The sequence below is a fragment of the Gloeophyllum trabeum genome, assembly GCF_000344685.1.
Source record: "Gloeophyllum trabeum ATCC 11539 unplaced genomic scaffold GLOTRscaffold_00001, whole genome shotgun sequence".
Taxonomy (NCBI): Eukaryota; Fungi; Basidiomycota; class Agaricomycetes; order Gloeophyllales; family Gloeophyllaceae; genus Gloeophyllum; species Gloeophyllum trabeum.
Genome location: NW_006920410.1, coordinates 3,131,160 through 3,147,708, shown reverse-complemented (window position 1 = coordinate 3,147,708; position 16,549 = coordinate 3,131,160). Strand labels below are relative to the sequence as shown.

Here is a 16,549-nt window from a genome sequence, read left to right as displayed (position 1 = left end):
TGCCTTCCGACACGTCTTCCACTCGGACGGGGACAACGCCATGCTTGCGTCCAAGCAGCTCCTCTACCTCAGCCTCGCCCTGGCCACAGCTTCGAATGCCTTTGAGCTCTCGTCATTCCTGCCATTCCTGAAAACAACCCATGAGGACGCCGTCCGCCAAGTGTCAGACACCGCGACGCACCGGGTGGCCATCATAGGCGCTGGCGCCGCTGGCAGCTCTGCGGCTTTTTGGATAGCAAAGGCGAAGAAGAGGAGTGGTCTCGAGATTGACGTCGACGTCTATGAGCAGTCCGGGTACATAGGCGGCAGTGAGTGGGATATGACGGTTCTGGTGTCTGTGTACTACCCTGCATTAATCCAATACCTTTGCGACACCCCTACGTTTCGTAGGAAGCACCGTGGTGTATCCGTACAACAATACAAAGCTACCGCCCGTTGAGCTTGGGGCGTCCATATTTGTCCAAGCCAATAAGAACCTCTGGCGTGCTTCTCAAGAGTTCAACCTGACGCGGTATAATTTCGATGATGACAATGACGAGACTGGCATCTGGGACGGCGAGAAGTTTGTCTTGACGGTGAGCTACTCAATGAACCAAATAAAAATTCGTCTGGTCATGCCCTATATGCCAGATTGGAGGAGGAAAGAGCACCTGGAGCAATTGGCTGGACAACCTGAAACTGTTGTGGAGATACGGCTGGTCATCGCCTCAGAAAACACAGAAACTGTACGTGCGACCTCGTCTCACTAGATTACCGTCCCTGACCGAGCGGCGCAGTGTCCAATCCATGCTCAACCGCTTCCTCACCCTCTACACACCGGAAAGTCCCAAGTGGGACACCATCTCGAACCTGACTCTCGCCCTCGAATGGCAGGAGCTCCTCATGCGCACAGCGGCGGAGTACTTTGACGTGCACGGCGTCTCCCGGCGGTTCTCGCGCGAGATCATCGAAGCCGCGACGCGAGTGAACTACGGCCAGGTACGTACCTGCGCATGCCCCCCGCGCAGCCCTTGGCCCGAGCATAACCATGTAATAGAACGTAGACAGGATCCACGCGCTCGAGGCCGCGTGCTCGATGGCCGCCAACGGGGCATCCAGGGTCGCGGGCGGTAATTTCCAGATGTTCGAGCACTTTCTCAAAAAGTCCGGGGCGCATGTGCACCTCAACACCGCGGTGCGCGCCGTCCCCACCCTCTGCCTCGTATCACACAACTGACTGCCCCGCAGGTCAAGACCCTCGAGTACGCCGACGGCCTGTGGTACCTGACGACCTCCGCGTCCATCCGCCCGACGGCGTACAGCAGCGTCGTCCTCGCCGCGCCCTTCCACTCCACCGGGATCGCCCTCTCGCCCGCGTCGCTCGCGTCCGCCATCCCGGAGCAGCCCTACGTGCACCTGCACGTCACGCTCCTCGCGACCGCCGCGCCCGCGCCGAACCCCGCGTACTTCGGCCTGCGCGCGGACGCGCGCGTGCCGACGACGGTCCTGACGACGCACGAGGGCGTGCGACGCGGCGGCGCGGCGCGCGAGCCGGAGTTCAACTCGCTCACGTATCACGGACTGGTGGACGAGGGCGCGCCGGAGGGGGAGCGCGAGTGGGTGGTGAAGATTTTCTCGAGGGAGAGGCTGTCGGATGAGTGGCTGCAGGTCATGTTCAGCGGGAGGGTCGGGTGGGTGTACAGGAAGGAGGTGCGTGGGAGCTCGTGCCTGTGCGTGCGCGTGTGCTGAGAACGGGCGCAGTGGGATGCGTACCCGGAGCTGCCGCCGACTATGAAGTTCCCCCCGGTCAAGCTCGAGCGGGGACTCTACTACGTGAACGCGTTCGAGCCGTAAGGATCGCTCTCTCGTTGAGCGTTGCGCTGCGGCTAACTAGGGCTGTGTAGATTCATCTCGACGATGGAGACCGAGACGATCTCGGCGAGGAACGTCGTCGACCTGCTCTTCCGGGACGAGTTCAACGCGGGCGTGTGCCCGCCGCCGGTAGTGGAGCAAGTCGAGGGGGAGCAGGAGGTGCTCGAGATCGAGAAGGTCAGGACGAGCAGGGGCGATGACTTTGTGCTGGGGTGGGATTGCTGAGGGGATCATTGGGTTATTGCTTTTGTTGACAGTGCTTCGCTGATTTATATATGTATTCCATAATAATGCTACTATTTGCTCTGCTTCGTGTTTACCCGCGGCCCCCCCTCCATGAATCCGTGACGTGATGTATTATACAGCCCTGTATCGGGGTATGGTGAGGAATCGGATACACTACTGGTTGGTCTATGTTACGAGGAATACAAGCAATGCGGATAGATGTCAGTGTACCTTGTGCAACTTCTTACCCCGTCTACTTTTGATGCATAGCCCTAGCGGACCCTCAATCTGCCCTCCGCGACGAGGCGTCCTCCACGAGCGGCTTCTCCGGTATCGACCCCAGCCCGCCGCGATCGCCCTTGACGCCATGCGGCCCGTCCAGCTCGCCATTTCCATTGCCCTCCCCATTCCCAATTGATGGCGGGCGCCGCGGCGGCGGCGAGTCGTACACGGACGTTTCGGGGCGCCCGTGGCGGTCGCCCGCGGCAAAGTGTTTTTCTGAGTCGGCGGGCGAGGAGGACGTCTTGGTGAGCCCGTTCTGGTGCGCGGACGAGTGGGCGGGCGGGGGCGTCCAGTCGGAAAAGTCGCGGCGGACCTCGATGTAGTCGTTGGCGAATTCTCCGATCTGGATGGCGTCATAGCTTAGATACAGGGTAGCACGGAAAGCGGGGAGGAAAACGCGCACCTCGACCTCGTCCATGCCGAGCGCCTCCGCCGTCTCCGTCGCGCGCAGCCGGAGGCCGGGCACGCAGTCAATCGCCTTCGCGATGAGCGCGGTGACGACGAACGTGTACGCGCACGTCGCGCACACGTACGCGAACTGGATGTACAGCTGCTTCCAGTTCCGGTCGAGCCACCCGCCGCGGGCGGACGTGTTCACGCCGTCGAGCGCGATCACGTCCGCGGTCGCGAAGAAGGCGTTGAAGAGCAGCCCGACGATGCCGCCGATGGCGTGCTCGGCGAAGAGGTCGAGCGCGTCGTCGATGCGGAGGAAGAATTTCACTAGCGGAGGAAGGACGGTTAGGTTAGGAGGGGATGAAGGGGGGGAGGGGGGGACGCACGTTTGGTGGCGTAGTTGCATACGGCGCCGACGACGATGCCCATGACCATCGCCGCCCACACGGGGATGTACCCGCTCGCGGGCGTGGCGGCGACGAGCCCCGCGATCGTGCCCGAGCAAAACCCGACCATCGTCCACTTGCGCTCGATGCGCCAGTCCAGGAGGCACCACACCATGCCCGCCATCGCGGCGGCCATCATGCTGTTCCACACGGCGGTGATGGCGCGCAGGTTCGCGCCGAACGCGCTGCCGCCGTTGAAGCCGAGCCAGCCGAACCAGAGGATGAAGGTGCCGAGCCCGACCATGGAAACGTTATGCGGGCGGAAGTTGAGGAGCTCCTTCTCCTGGCGGCGGCCGAGGACCCAGGAGTAGGCGAGCCCCGCGACGCCGGAGCCGATCTCGACGGGCCCGCCGCCGGCGTAGTCGAGGACGCCCCAGGTGAAGCCCCAGCCGTTGGTGCTCCAGGCCCAGCAGGCGAGGGGGCAGTAGACGAGGGTGAGCCAGGCGAAGGAGAAGAGCATGGCGGGGAAGACGCGGCCGCGCTCGGCGAGCCCGCCCATGAGGATGCCGATGGTGACGCAGGCGAACTCCATCTGGTAGAAGGCGTAGAGGAGCTCGGGGATGAGCGGGGAGCCGGGGGAGGGGTCGCCGCCGACCTTGCGGAGGCCAAAGTTGCGGAGGTTGCCGATGTAGCCGTTGGTGGCGGAGGAGGAGAAGGCGAGGGAGTAGCCCCAGAAGAACCACTGGAAGATGACGACGGCGTTGGAGGCGGAGACGGCCCAGATGAGCGAGAGGGCGGACTTGCGCCGCGCGAGGCCGGAGTAGAGGAAGGCTGGGGCGGGGGTCGGCCGGGGGCGCAGGAACAACATGGGGGCACTCACCGAGACCGGGGATCATGAAGGAGACCATGGCGCCGGCGACGACGATGAAGGCGACATCGCCTGGCTCGTAGCTGCAGCGCGGTCAGGATGTGGCATGGTAAACGCAGACTCGCACTCACTCGCCGAGATTAGATGGATTCGCATCGCCTGTAAAGCTAATCAGCACTGCATGCAGACTCGATGCGGATGTCACCCACGAGAAAGCAACGGCGCTGCCCGTCGACGCAGGGCGCCGTCCATCGTGTTGGGCGGGGAAGAGAGGAACGTTTGGTGAGCGAGGAAGGAGCCGGGACGGAGAGAAAGTATTTATGCTCACGCGAGTGCGCTCCAGGCGGCTACTCAATGCTCTCCGACGACGCTGTGGCTAACCGCGATAAACTTCCCAGCTGATTGGGCGACGGTTTGCGTTCGCATTCACTCCCGGCCAGTTTGATCAACCGCGCCGATCGCATCGACGGATTTCTTTTCCCTCCACTGGGTTGAACACGCAGCGATCTTTCCGCTGCGTTGAACACACAGCGACTGTGTCTCCTGGGCAATGTCTGGGGGCGTGGTGGGAGATTGTAGACGCTATCTGCGGCGGAGAGGCTTTGATCTGGGCGCGGGCTAACGAGATCAGGTTGCGCCACCGACCGCCTTACGTCGCTCTCTGCTTCCGGCCTTACCCCGCTTCCTGACATCACACACTCGAATCCTCCAGCAACGAACCAGCGTCTGCACAATTGCATTCTACCAGTGCTCGATGCTATCTTCCACCGTTTCTCGGACGCCGACATGAATCCAAAATTTTCTCGGTGAACCGGTCCAACACCCCTTCTCCCGTGGTACACCTGACTACCGACATTCAATAAACCCCCCCCCCCCTCACAGGCTAGAGACCGTCCCCGCATGTAGGATCACATCCCCGACGCACTCCAGGCCTCGACGAACTCGCTGGACAGGATGGCCTTCGGCCGAAGGGCGCGATCGATCAGACCGGAAGGGGTCAAGTTTTGTCCACTCGGCCTGGTACTTGGGAGCCGTATCCTAAACACATGGGGCTGCGTTCTAGTTAATGTTGCAGGACTCTTCACGCCAAGGTCAGGGTCCAGTAGCCCTAAGGCCAGGAAGCTCCTTGCACAGGTACCTTTCCTCTAGCGTACTAGAGCCTGTTCATTTCCACGGCTTCTATCCACAGCGGCCTCCACTCAGGCCTCTGGGTCCTTTAGGATGAGGTACACAGGACCGGGCACACGGGCCACACCAGGGAGGACAGTAGCATCACTACGGGGGAAGCTATCTGTTGAGCTAGCCAACGGCGCTAAAACCTTGCACCCCAAGGTCAGTTTCATACCTGCGAGACAGCACCATCAAGTCCGAGCCAGAACAGTGATGATGCAAACATTAAGTATCGTCCCTCATGAATATAGCTTGGAGACAGACAGACGGCCACCAGGTCAAGACGTAGTAGACCGTGCTGCTAACAGAGATGGAGAACGGTAGGTAAAGGCACTGGATATGTAGGACACGCAGTTTAGTGCCGGTACTATGGGTTCTCAAAGCGTCGGCCGCATGAGTACGCAAAGGCTAGAATGCGCACCGTACAAAGTAGCACAGATGCCCAACGGGAACCAGCACCCATATCTGCCTCACAGGGCCAAAACGTGACGGGAGGTATGTCAACCTCCGCACGCCTATCGCTTCGCGACAAAATCCAGGGTAACTCGCTGGGTGTTATCCGAAAGCGTCGATCAGCCAGGGATCCACCCTGCCTGTCTAGCGAACTGACCCAGCGCTATCCAGTCTGCGACGAAGTGCATGTGTCGACAGGCGGCGCGGGAAGCTCTGCATGCGGAGGAGGCCCGGCGCCCGAAACGATACGGTTGCGTTGTGTAGCTGATACCCACAGGATTCCTGAAGAAGAAATCTGCCCGTGCAAGGACAGGTGACGTCGTCAGGAATCCCATGGGTGCTTGACGAAGACAACAAGCCAACTGTGGGGCATAAATGCGGCCCTGTAAGAGCTTTGTCTGAAGTAAGCTCAGCGTGTGTGTAATGGGTGATGAAAGCAGGTACTCACCGACGTACGTCGTTCCGAGTTCGCCCTCACCGGTCTGTCTGCCGGCATTCAAAGACAGCGCGGGCCCTCGGGCCTGCTAGGATACCTGGAAGGAGGATAGCGCTCGTCGGAAGCCAGTGCCAGCGAGAGATGACACCCACCTGCTTATACCTGGAGTGACCTGCAGACAGGTGTTGGGGACCACCAAGCTGCCGATACGACGACAAATTACGTCCAGCCGCCCGAGGCGAGGGCACTCCTAGGTGATCCAGATGTGACCGCGCGTATACCTGTGAGTCTAGGGCACAGCTTGAAACTCAAGACGCGTCGCGGGCAATGCGGAATTGAAGAGTTTCACTGGTCTCGAAGAAGGCGATCCCGGGGAGCAATTCAAATCGTTGGTGCGATCGCGGGCACGTCAAGGATGATCAAGGGGTGTAGTCTATAGCGGGAGTATCTTGTCGGCCCACGGGTCGCGGAAGCGCGCATCAGCTGGTCGAAGGCTCGAGCAGGGCCCGTAGACGAGCAGATGACTGCATCCCGTCCTTTGTCCGTGAACGCCGGGCATCCCGGGGCAGCAACTGGCAACGCGGAAACGCACTTTATGATTTGCGGATGCGCAAATGGCGGAAAAGGATCTCAAGACGAGTGAGCCCCTACGTCCGACCACTACATAGACGGCAATGGTTCCCTTATTCTCGTCGTATGAGATAACACCTGCGAGGGCGGGGCTTGCTAGCAACGAGGGGCAATGAGGATTCCAGAAAATCGCAATGCAGTGGCAGCGAAGACGCCGGCACTTGAGTCTGCACCCAGGTATTTGGATGAGATTTTCGGGCGGGACGTCGGCATATTTATACCAGATGGGACAATGGAGCATGAAGGCCAAGGATGATAAGACAAGATCGGTCATGCTAGCTCTGGTGCGAGGAGATACCCTATAGCTAAGATGTTATTAACTAGCCAGATCTGGAACTCGACAAGGGATTAAGACGGTGGCCTGTAGCCAGGCGCCTAGCGAGCCCTTCGTTCATCTTCATCCCGAGGACTTCGCTGAAAAGGTCGTTTGATGGTATACCCAGAAGACACTGGCAAATGGAATTCGATGTTTCTGGCCCTAGAGTAGCACTGGTCGTCCCGCTATTTCTTTTGGAGGTCCCGACCCAATTTGTTCTCGCCATGCCGTGGACTCGAGAATGGCTTCCTAGCTTTCTCATTTGATGCTTGACAGCTAGCCTTTCTACCAGCGCTTTCATCGCAGTGAGTTTGTCTGTGCGTACATATTCATTTCCTGGTCCGTTGCTACGACTGCAACGTTCAAATTCGAACGTCTGGTCGACACATAGCCCTGTCCAAGGATAGACGGCTTGACGACGATTGCAATGGGCTGATTCCAAGACAGACAAATCCTCCAGGAAGGGCTCCTCATACATGACAGCAGTAGCCTTTGTCGCCGTCGGCGTCCACCCGACTCTGGTCCAACCCAGACATACCGTCGGAGACGAGAGCGTCGGTTAGAAGATGAATTACGACAGCGACTTTGACAAGTCCCATCTCCGGCGGGGGGATTGAGTCACGTGCCGAGGATATTGGGTGGACTGATTTTGGTGGGAGCCAATCAGAAGGCTCAGGCGGCAAATTCTGTGAGAAGTGAAGACATATACATCAGGCTGATGTTATTATAATTTCCGTCCGTTCGACTGTCTTTTCGTTTCCAGTCTGAACGCCAGGGCGCCTGCTTGACGACCGCGACGACGACGACCATGTTCAACACGTCGTCCTCCTCTTTCGTGTCCATAACGTCGCCGACGGACGTCGCTTCCTCCTTTCCCAGCATCCCTATCCCCTCGTTCTTCGCGTCCAGTTCCGGATCGTCCTCATGGCTCACTACGACCCTCACTATCGTTGTCTCGTTGCTCCTCCTCGAGCAGAGTGTGTATAGATATAAGAAGCGCCACCTACCTGGCCCCAAATGGACTATTCCCATCATTGGCCAGTTTGCGGATTCTCTGAACCCGACGCTGGAGAATTACAAGGCTCAATGGGCGTCCGGTGCGCTTAGCGCTGTTAGCGTGTTTAACATGTAAGGGTCACGGACTATAATTACCGCAAGGATTCATCCCTGATTTCTTGCGTCCGAATGAACTAAACTGAACGCGGTAAATAGCTTCATCGTCATCGCGGCCACGAACGAGTATGCGCGGAAAATCATGAACTCCCCGACCTTCGCTGAGCCGTGCATCGTGCACGCGGCCAAGAAGATCCTGTGCCCAGAGAACTGGTAAGTGTCATGCGAACAAGGCTCACTTGCTTCTACCCAAGTATATTCCGGTCTAACTTCGTCCGTCGTGTAGGGTCTTCCTCAGCGGAAAGGCGCACGTGGACTACCGCCGTGGCTTGAACGGCCTGTTCACCCGCAAGGCTCTGGGGTTTGTATTTCCTTTGGCGTCCTGCATCCTTTACTGACGGCGATCGTAGCTTGTACGTTGGGGTCCAGGACACCGTATGCCGGGAGCACTTTGCTAAATGGCTCGCTTCCTCGGCTAAGAACCCTAAACCTGAGATGATCATGTGGACGGCGCGCGATCTGAACATGGAGACCTCCCTTCGCGTCTTCTGCGGACACCATATCCCAGACCATGCTTTCAAGGAGATCAGCGACAAGTACTGGGCCATCACTGCGGCGCTTGAGCTTGTCAACTTCCCCATTGCGATCCCTGGCACCAAGGTTTACAAGGCCATCCAGGCGCGGAAGGCCGCCATGAAATGGCTCACACTCTCTGCGCGCAACAGCAAGGTCGCCATGGCTGAAGGTCGTGAGCCCGAATGCATGCTGGACGAGTGGGTCAAGGAGCTCGCGGACCCGAGCTACAAGGGTCGCCGCGAGTTCAGTGACCACGAGATGGCTATGACTCTCTTCTCGTTCTTGTTCGCCAGCCAGGACGCCATGAGCAGTGGTTTGATCTACGGATTCCAGCACTTGGCTGACCACCCTGAGGTGTTGGCGAAGGTTCGGGAGGAACAGGAGCGGGTGAGAGGGGGCGACTACCAGAAGCCAATGACGTTGGAGATGATGGACGAGATGACGTACCTGAAGGCCGTTGTAAAGGAGAGTTTGCGCGTGAAGCCCCCGGTGACTATGGTGCGTGCATCTCCTCCGCAGCCTTGGGCGTCAATTCTATTATTACATGGCGGTGCTGTGCTGACCACGTGCCCGTACAGGTGCCCTACACCGCGTTGAAGGCGTTCCCCATTTCCGAGGACTACACGGTGCCGGCTGGTGCGATGGTCATCCCGTCCATGTATCCATCCCTGCATGACGAATCTGTGTTCCCTGAGCCGGAAAAATTCCTGCCCGAACGCTGGTTGGATCCGCAGAGTCCCGCGAACCAGAACCCGAAGAACTTTATGGTCTTCGGCAGCGGTCCGCATAAGTGTATCGGTGTCGAGTACGCGACGATGAACATTGCGCTGGTACTGGCGAACGCGGCCGTGCTGTTGAACTGGGAACATCACCGGACACCGGATAGTGATGAGGTTCAGTGAGTACCATTGCTTGCCTTGCAATCACATGTTGGAATGCTGAATGCGATTTACTCGGTAGGATGATCGCGACCCTCTTCCCCAAGGACGGATGCTTATTGAAGTTCAGTCCGAGGGCGTGAAGTGATGAGCCCGAGCAGTAAAAGTACGATCGGGACAGTTTGAGGGCGGCCCAGGGGGGCTTATAGAGTAGTTTATCATTAATTGTCTCGAATATACCTGTGTAGACGACTTGTTATGTTTATAATCCACAATCAGTGGATTTGTCCAATGGATACACATTGGCGCCGTGCTTGGTCCATGGCGTGGACGTCTTGGAACTGCTCATGAAGTTCAAATTAGGCCTTCATCTTACTATAGCATGCAGACCACCGTTTTATGGTACGTGATCCAGCATCGCTACACAGGATTGACTCTAACCATGATGAAGGCTCGATGGATGCTTCGATGGCTTCCATGTACGCACCTTGCGAGTGTGATAAGACTCTTGGGCTTACTTCACACCCTCTTCTGGAACTGGCACAGTATGCGCATGCAAATGCGTTCAGACAAGCACGAAAGCTGGTCGACGGTCCAGTGCATATGATGGCTGCTGTGCACTCCGACGAAGAGATTATGAAGTGCATGATCGCCCCTTCCTGGATGGCCTCTTTCGTCGCCTGGCACTGACAAATGATATTAATACCCAGACATAAAGGCCCTCCGCTATTCGACGAAAAGGAAAGGTGTGTTGGTTATACCCCAGTCGTCTAGACCCTGCCACATCTGATTCTCCTTCCCAGATACGCCGTAGTGGCGGGATGTCGGTGGGTTGACGAAGTAATAGAAGGGGCGCCTTACATCACACAACTTCATGTTCTGGACAAGCATCACGTCGGTGAGCACCTTCGCGACCCCGGCGGCCTCAGTGATCGGAGGTGTTATTTACAGACTTCCTGGTCCACGGAGATGATGCCGTTGTCGTGAGCATGCTTCCTAGTGCAGTGAATGCGGGTGCTGAAGTAACATGCTGAGCATGATGCGTAGGACGCGACGGGCAGTGATATATATGCTCCCTTAAAGCTACGCGGCAAATACAAGGAGTTCAAGCGCACGTAAGCTCGGTGGTCTGATGCACAGATGTCTTAATGGTATCCCTATGCACAGCGAGGGGATATCCACAACTTCTTTGATCCAGCGTGTGCTCGATCATCCTAGATGGGAGCATGATTCTGGACATCTTGATGCACTGTTGCAGGAATTCTTGCAGTGCATTCCAGCTCGCTTCCCCGTAGTGGATCTCTCCGCCGGTGATAATCAGGGCTCTCCAGCTATGGGGACTCTGAGAGGGAAGAAGGTATACGTTGGGGGAGCTTGGGACTCCTTCGGCTCAGGCCATGTCCATTATTTGAGACGGGCGAAGGAACTAATTTCCCCGGATACCGCAGTCATTGTGGGAGTATGGGCGGACAAGGTAAAGCCACTTCTATTTCTAAATGCTCCCAGGTAGAGTGGAAGTGATATGCGCCGCACCTGTAGACAGTAGAGGAGGTTACCGGGGAGAAGCCATTACTGGCCCAGATAGAGAGGGTCCTGGCAGTCGTGCAGTGCAAAGTGAGTCAGTTCCAATTCCCGATGTAAACCTGCCCATACCTCACTTGTACAGTACACCGACGCCGTGCTTTATAATGTACCGGCATCCCTGCCTCTATCTTCGTACTTGTCGTTGGGAATCGATATTGCGGTCAATGAGAATATAAAGGAGGAAGGTCCGAACATTGTACAAGTAAGTACAACGGCTTACCTCTCGAAGGCCATCGTCTCAGAACGAGCAAAAGGTGGAGCATATACCTGTTCCGCCATTCCAAACACCGACAAGTTTGCGCGCAAGAGTCGAAGCACGTCTGGGCGCCTATAAGGAGCGACAGCGACGGAAACAACATAGCTAGGCAAGTTATAGTACAGCAGTACGTACACAGGCACAGAGAACGCGATATGGAGGCGGACGGGGTAGTCTGCAACCAAGGAGCCAAATAAATGTCTACATCATACAGATAGTTATCGTCCAGCGAGGCTATTAAATGAGGAAGACGGTGTACACCAGCCAGACTCAGGGACGTCGACGTTTCTCACTATGTCTTTGACTATCATGATACGAGGGTGGCAAAGGCTCTCTGATACTCCTGGCCGCAGCAGACGTCGGCTCGGAGCGATCGGTGACGGGAGACATGAGTTCCGAATCTTCCCTAGGGTCTCGAGCGACGGGATCCGAGTAGGGAGCTATCGAAGAAGCGATAGTTCCGTACGTGGCCTGAGTGCTCGACCGCGTGAGCTCAGTCGACCGTATGTCCGAGTCGCCGGTGGCCAGTGCATACGGAAATGTCGGAGGAAAGTACAAGGTATCAGCCGGTGAGGGAACAATTGGCGTCCGACCAGTGGCACTTTGGGACTCCCAAGGCGAAGGAAGTCGCCTGGTTCGTACACTTGAATTCCGGGTCGGTGGTTGAAGGGCGTATACGATGCCACTAGAGCTGGTTGTCGTGGCCGGAGACACCGGGCTTACGGTCGAGTGGCCAACGTTCGAGCTGGGATAAGGATCTCGGCTTAGCCATGGGGGTTGCTGTTCGGCTCGAGCTGTACTATGAGGTGCACTGGCACTCCCAGACTGAAGGCTGTGGGTGTCGGTGACAATCGGTGGTAGAGCTTTGTCCTGCGAATGTCTCGCAATCCACCTCTCCCCGGGACCCTCTTTCCCGAGCAAAGCAGTGGGTGAGTCTGATGATTCAGTAGAGGGGCTGGACAATTGCTGGCTCCTCTGCCGTCGGCGCCGGCGCAGGATGATGAACAGTATCACCGTACCAATTACGATGACTGTCCCGAGCAGTGATGATACGACAGCGATGATGATTGTGAATTTCTTCGACAAGCTATGCTTAGCGTTCTCGAGCTGCTGTCCCGGTCGCGGACTTCCGTGGACATGGGATGAATTATGTCGGGAACCACCTCCGGAAGTTGAGTTCCCCATACTAGTATCGTCATGCCTGCTATAAGGTCAGAAATCCTCCACGACTATACCGGTTGAGACCCACGTGTATACAAGGGAATCGAAGAGCAGTGTCGACTTCGTATTGTTGTGCCCTGTTTCCAGGCGAAAGGTATGCGGACCGGCCTCAATAGATTCGTTGACATATACAGGAAAATGATAGTCATACACGGTGCTTCCGTTCGCTGGAAGCTCAAAGGTCCCGACGATATCGTTGTCAATCCAGAATAGCATGTCGGAGTTCCCGGCCGGATGGTCGAACGTAAACGTCAGGATGCAGTAGACGTAGACCGCGCCACCTTCGTGCAATTGAGTGTTCCTGATGTGAAGGTTGACAGCGAATAACTCACCATTGAATGGCACCGTAAGCGAGATGATGCCCTCGCTTGCGCTGTCGCTGGTAGTCGGTACGAAGGTAGCGTCGTGCCAAGTTCCCATATAGACCTGTGCCGGATCCGGTTTGGCAGTACAGCCAGTACAATTTTGTCCGATGTTCCACGCTTGGGGTGGCGAATACACTACAGGAACTCCAGTAACAAGATCACCATTAGTATCGTCGACAGTGACGTTGACAAGCGCAGCTAGAGAACCGCGAGGATAAAAAAGAAGAAAGAATATCAGGCTGGTCAGGATCCAGCCATGAGCAACCATGTCGCATGTAAAGGTGAAGAACCGACCAGCGACCTGCCAGGGTCGAGCAAATGAAATACCCGCTGCCTGAGGGAGGTCGAGCTGCAAGATTGCAGACGGGCTGCGCGTGCTGGCACGACCGAGGCATATAAATATGAGAGGTTTGCGCTGATCCGGGTACCAGGAGCTTCCATATTTCACAGCTGCAGCTATCTTAGGCCTGTTCAAATGCGTTGATCAGCCTCCGGAAACTAGAATGATCTGAGATACCCGACAGTTGTGAGCTTCCCGAGGGCGGAACGTTTCGAAGGTAGGCGTTATCCTATCTAGATCAGTTCACGGAACATAGGAAATAGACGGCAATCAGCTTCTACCAGGTGTTTCCGGGATGCATGATTATTGCATGCCTCCAATGGGCATGCGAGCGTACAGGTGATGAACTGATCTCGTCGTGTCGTTAAGCGGCGACTAGCCCTTGGCCTACCCGTGAAGGGCGGGCCATACTTCTAGTCCCCGTGTATTCAGGAGGCTTGTCTTTGCAATCATTTTATGGGGATCTGCGAAGACAGCGTCATACATCGAAAATCCCGGACATACTCGACCAACTGAGTGTCGTTGCCACACTGCGGAAGTCGCCGGAAGAACTAGGCCGCCATCCCCGACGGACTGTAGTATGGTTAGGGTTATACCCTACCAGTCGCTTGTTCTCACGGTCTATTCTGGTGGACCAGCGGGACCTGTGGCACACCCTTCAATAGCGGAGCAGGATGACATCAAGCTCCTTTACCTCGACGTCATGCAGCCTAAGGCATGTATTTCAGACGTACGCGTCGACCCTTTGGTCGGGCTATAAAACGTTCTGAACACCACCGAACAAGTTAATATACACATCCACCTTGACAACTGAATATGTTCCGCAACGCTATCTCTCAGACTTCTCGGGCTACTCTCGCTGGCTCGCGTCAGCTGCATTCCTCTCCTGTTGCGTACAAGTCGGTGACGGAGAAGGTCAAGGAGGTCGGAGATAAGGTGAGTCATGGATACTGCGGGACGCAGTGTGACGGCTGTTCACGCGTCTGGTCGAACAGGTCAACAAGAGCCTCGGTAAAGGTCTAGCAGGAGCCATTGAGAAGGGCGAGAAGGCCACTGAGGCGACGAAAGAGACCCTCGGTAAGCTGTATGCTCATCTTAGTTCCTTGCGTCGTGCTTATCTCTCCCTGTAGGCACAACCGCCGAGCAGGCAAAGCAGAAGACGAGCGAGGCTTCGACAGTAGCCGGCCAGAAGGCCAACGAGGTGGGTTATCTCTCCTACACGCGCTATCTTGTGCTCGTGCTCACTCGTCTCGTCTTAGACCGCTGCGAAGGCTCGTGAAGGCAAAGACGACACCAACGAGGCATTCAAGCACTAATGGACCCATCAATCTTTGTAGCATAGCGAAATTTTGGACACTCTGTAATCACTCACTAATGACTTGATGTAATATTATGTATCATTCTGTCTACGCAGCGACGGTTTCGGCACTAAGTCGTGAAAGACTGCTGGTAGAGTGCAGGTCATCATGATTGGTCCTGCCTTCACTGGTTCTTTCATGACGATGAGCACAGAATGCGCGACACGATGTCATTTGCATGTAGAGCTGGTTACTTGCACATGCCACGGAGCCACTATCGTATTCACTATTCACTCCACTTCGGTCTTCGGTCGAGGCGACCGCACGTGTGGCAGCGGGAGCGTTCGAGCATTTCAAGTTGGTTTGCGTTTTTAACGAGAGTCAACTAGGGGTCAGCCTATCGGATATACCGCACATTAAATGCCTCGGTCAGAGCAGTCTAGCTGTGATAATTATGGATGCCAGTGGCAGGCAATTGCCTGCGATTGCAGGAGATGCAAGCTGGAGATGCAGCGATCATGCACTGCTTTGCTTCCGCATCTGGAGCTCGGGAAGACAGATGTTCACCGGGGTGGTTTGAAAGCCGAGTCGGCGACGAGAAGCTCGAGGAAAGCCAGGCGCTTCAACTCCTCCTTGTCTACCTACCTATCCAGAATATTATGCTATGGCAATGCGGGTATTGTATTCTAGACTCAACATGCTTGAGACAATGGCCATCGCCGCCTCGGACCTGCTACATATCGCGATTTTAACGGGCACTTGGAAAAATGGACTCCGCCACAGTTTAGTGCTACCAGCCGCTATGTGCTCTGGCGAACGAAAGTTACGGTTCTCGCTGAGACTTCAATGCTAGGATGTTTGTCTGTGGACTCGATAGGTTACCGGACGGTAGTTTCACAAATGCCGGAGTTAGCCAAGGAGAGATTTGACGATGGTCGTCGGATCTCCCGGATCTGGCGCATCGCAGTTGCTTCCGCTAACCTGCTATACCTGGCGATCGTGATCGACTGCCCGGACGAGTCGAGGACTGCCTACGGCCTGCTCTAGTGTACGCTGGACGACCCAAGGACTACGCCGCGGGGATTTGGGATGCACCCGATGGCTAACAGACTGCTGGCAGCAGAAGCGAGACTGATGGGCAGCTGGGCCGATTTAACATCGTGGTGGACACTAGACTCCGTCTTCTCGCAACATGAGCAATGATTATACCAGACAATTACATCTACCAGTCTGGAGATACAGCTGTTAACTTCGTTGCTCTCGGGCTGCATGGTCCTCGGCGGATCGAAGTGTTCTCCCAGCGGACCAAGGATGGTATCTCCAATAAGGCAAGAGCGATTGATCGAGTAGTAGATTAACCTCGGAATGTCCAAGAGATTCAGAGTCGTTCTTCGGATCTGGCTGGATCTCAGATATCTGTGGCTTCTCTCTCCAACCCTTGTACTTTGACTAGTGGCGGTCCTGTCCTCGGTATTTCGCACCATCTTGGGTGGGTGTACGAGCAAGTCCGATGGCCACGCATCGTGTGTTGTACTTGCAGCTGTAAAACCGCCAAGCATGTGCTCGTCGACAATAAGCTCAACATTGACGGTCTGTTGCGATTCCCCGTCAACGGAGTCGTGGCGCGTTCAAGATCGTAACCTCTGCACGAAACGGCCCTCTGCCACAACTTCCTAGGAAAGGACATACAGAAATGTCGATCACTGGATCGGAAATACCGCCTTTGGATACATCCGCCTGTCCTCATCAGATTTCTGAGATCTCATGTTGTCTTTCCAGACAGTGCAGACGCCGCTGCGCTCGCACCTATAAAACCCACAGGCGCTTCAAGTGTTTCTGCGTACCGAGGCCGGTCAAATCGCACTTAGATCCTATCTGCAGCTGCACCGCTCGCGATCACTCTCTCCG

At 56.2% G+C, this 16,549-nt stretch overlaps 6 protein-coding genes across 6 annotated transcripts; 4 read left to right on the top strand and 2 right to left on the bottom strand.

The window, feature by feature from the left end:
* Position 1: 1 nt before the first annotated feature.
* GLOTRDRAFT_69176 (FAD/NAD P-binding domain-containing protein) lies at positions 2 to 2,501 on the top strand. Its single transcript, XM_007863104.1, has 8 exons — positions 2 to 308; positions 391 to 575; positions 631 to 725; positions 777 to 978; positions 1,037 to 1,174; positions 1,228 to 1,689; positions 1,741 to 1,829; positions 1,884 to 2,501. Exons 1-8 carry the CDS (start codon positions 41 to 43, stop codon positions 2,074 to 2,076), a joined length of 1,632 nt encoding a protein of 543 aa, XP_007861295.1. The 5' UTR covers positions 2 to 40; the 3' UTR covers positions 2,077 to 2,501.
* On the bottom strand, positions 2,360 to 4,491 carry GLOTRDRAFT_69174 (ammonium transporter; the record flags this gene model as incomplete). Its single annotated transcript, XM_007863103.1, has 6 exons — positions 4,215 to 4,491; positions 4,137 to 4,164; positions 4,018 to 4,088; positions 3,138 to 3,968; positions 2,762 to 3,078; positions 2,360 to 2,701 (listed from the first exon to the last, which is right to left on the bottom strand). The coding sequence occupies exons 1-6, from the start codon at positions 4,255 to 4,257 to the stop codon at positions 2,360 to 2,362; spliced, it is 1,632 nt and encodes a 543-aa protein (XP_007861294.1). The 5' UTR covers positions 4,258 to 4,491.
* A 3,257-nt stretch (positions 4,492 to 7,748) lies between these two features.
* Positions 7,749 to 9,919, top strand: GLOTRDRAFT_53715 (cytochrome P450 sterol C22-desaturase). Its single transcript, XM_007862223.1, has 6 exons — positions 7,749 to 8,138; positions 8,223 to 8,336; positions 8,410 to 8,484; positions 8,534 to 9,197; positions 9,278 to 9,597; positions 9,660 to 9,919. Exons 1-6 carry the CDS (start codon positions 7,819 to 7,821, stop codon positions 9,718 to 9,720), a joined length of 1,554 nt encoding a protein of 517 aa, XP_007860414.1. The 5' UTR covers positions 7,749 to 7,818; the 3' UTR covers positions 9,721 to 9,919.
* A 40-nt stretch (positions 9,920 to 9,959) lies between these two features.
* On the top strand, positions 9,960 to 11,526 carry GLOTRDRAFT_135597 (Nucleotidylyl transferase; the record flags this gene model as incomplete). The annotated part of the gene is made up of 11 exons (XM_007863102.1): positions 9,960 to 9,979; positions 10,029 to 10,056; positions 10,124 to 10,218; positions 10,288 to 10,323; positions 10,381 to 10,475; positions 10,529 to 10,560; positions 10,625 to 10,692; positions 10,745 to 11,051; positions 11,117 to 11,191; positions 11,244 to 11,363; positions 11,416 to 11,526. The coding sequence occupies 11 exons, from the start codon at positions 9,960 to 9,962 to the stop codon at positions 11,524 to 11,526; spliced, it is 987 nt and encodes a 328-aa protein (XP_007861293.1).
* A 161-nt stretch (positions 11,527 to 11,687) lies between these two features.
* On the bottom strand, positions 11,688 to 13,271 carry GLOTRDRAFT_90333 (uncharacterized protein; the record flags this gene model as incomplete). Its single annotated transcript, XM_007863101.1, has 3 exons — positions 11,688 to 12,618; positions 12,667 to 12,919; positions 12,971 to 13,271. The coding sequence occupies 3 exons, from the start codon at positions 13,269 to 13,271 to the stop codon at positions 11,688 to 11,690; spliced, it is 1,485 nt and encodes a 494-aa protein (XP_007861292.1).
* Positions 13,272 to 14,117: 846 nt separating this feature from the next.
* On the top strand, positions 14,118 to 14,712 carry GLOTRDRAFT_109267 (uncharacterized protein). The gene is made up of 4 exons (XM_007863100.1): positions 14,118 to 14,279; positions 14,339 to 14,420; positions 14,474 to 14,544; positions 14,603 to 14,712. Exons 1-4 carry the CDS (start codon positions 14,160 to 14,162, stop codon positions 14,657 to 14,659), a joined length of 330 nt encoding a protein of 109 aa, XP_007861291.1. The 5' UTR covers positions 14,118 to 14,159; the 3' UTR covers positions 14,660 to 14,712.
* The last annotated feature ends 1,837 nt before the right edge of the window (positions 14,713 to 16,549 follow it).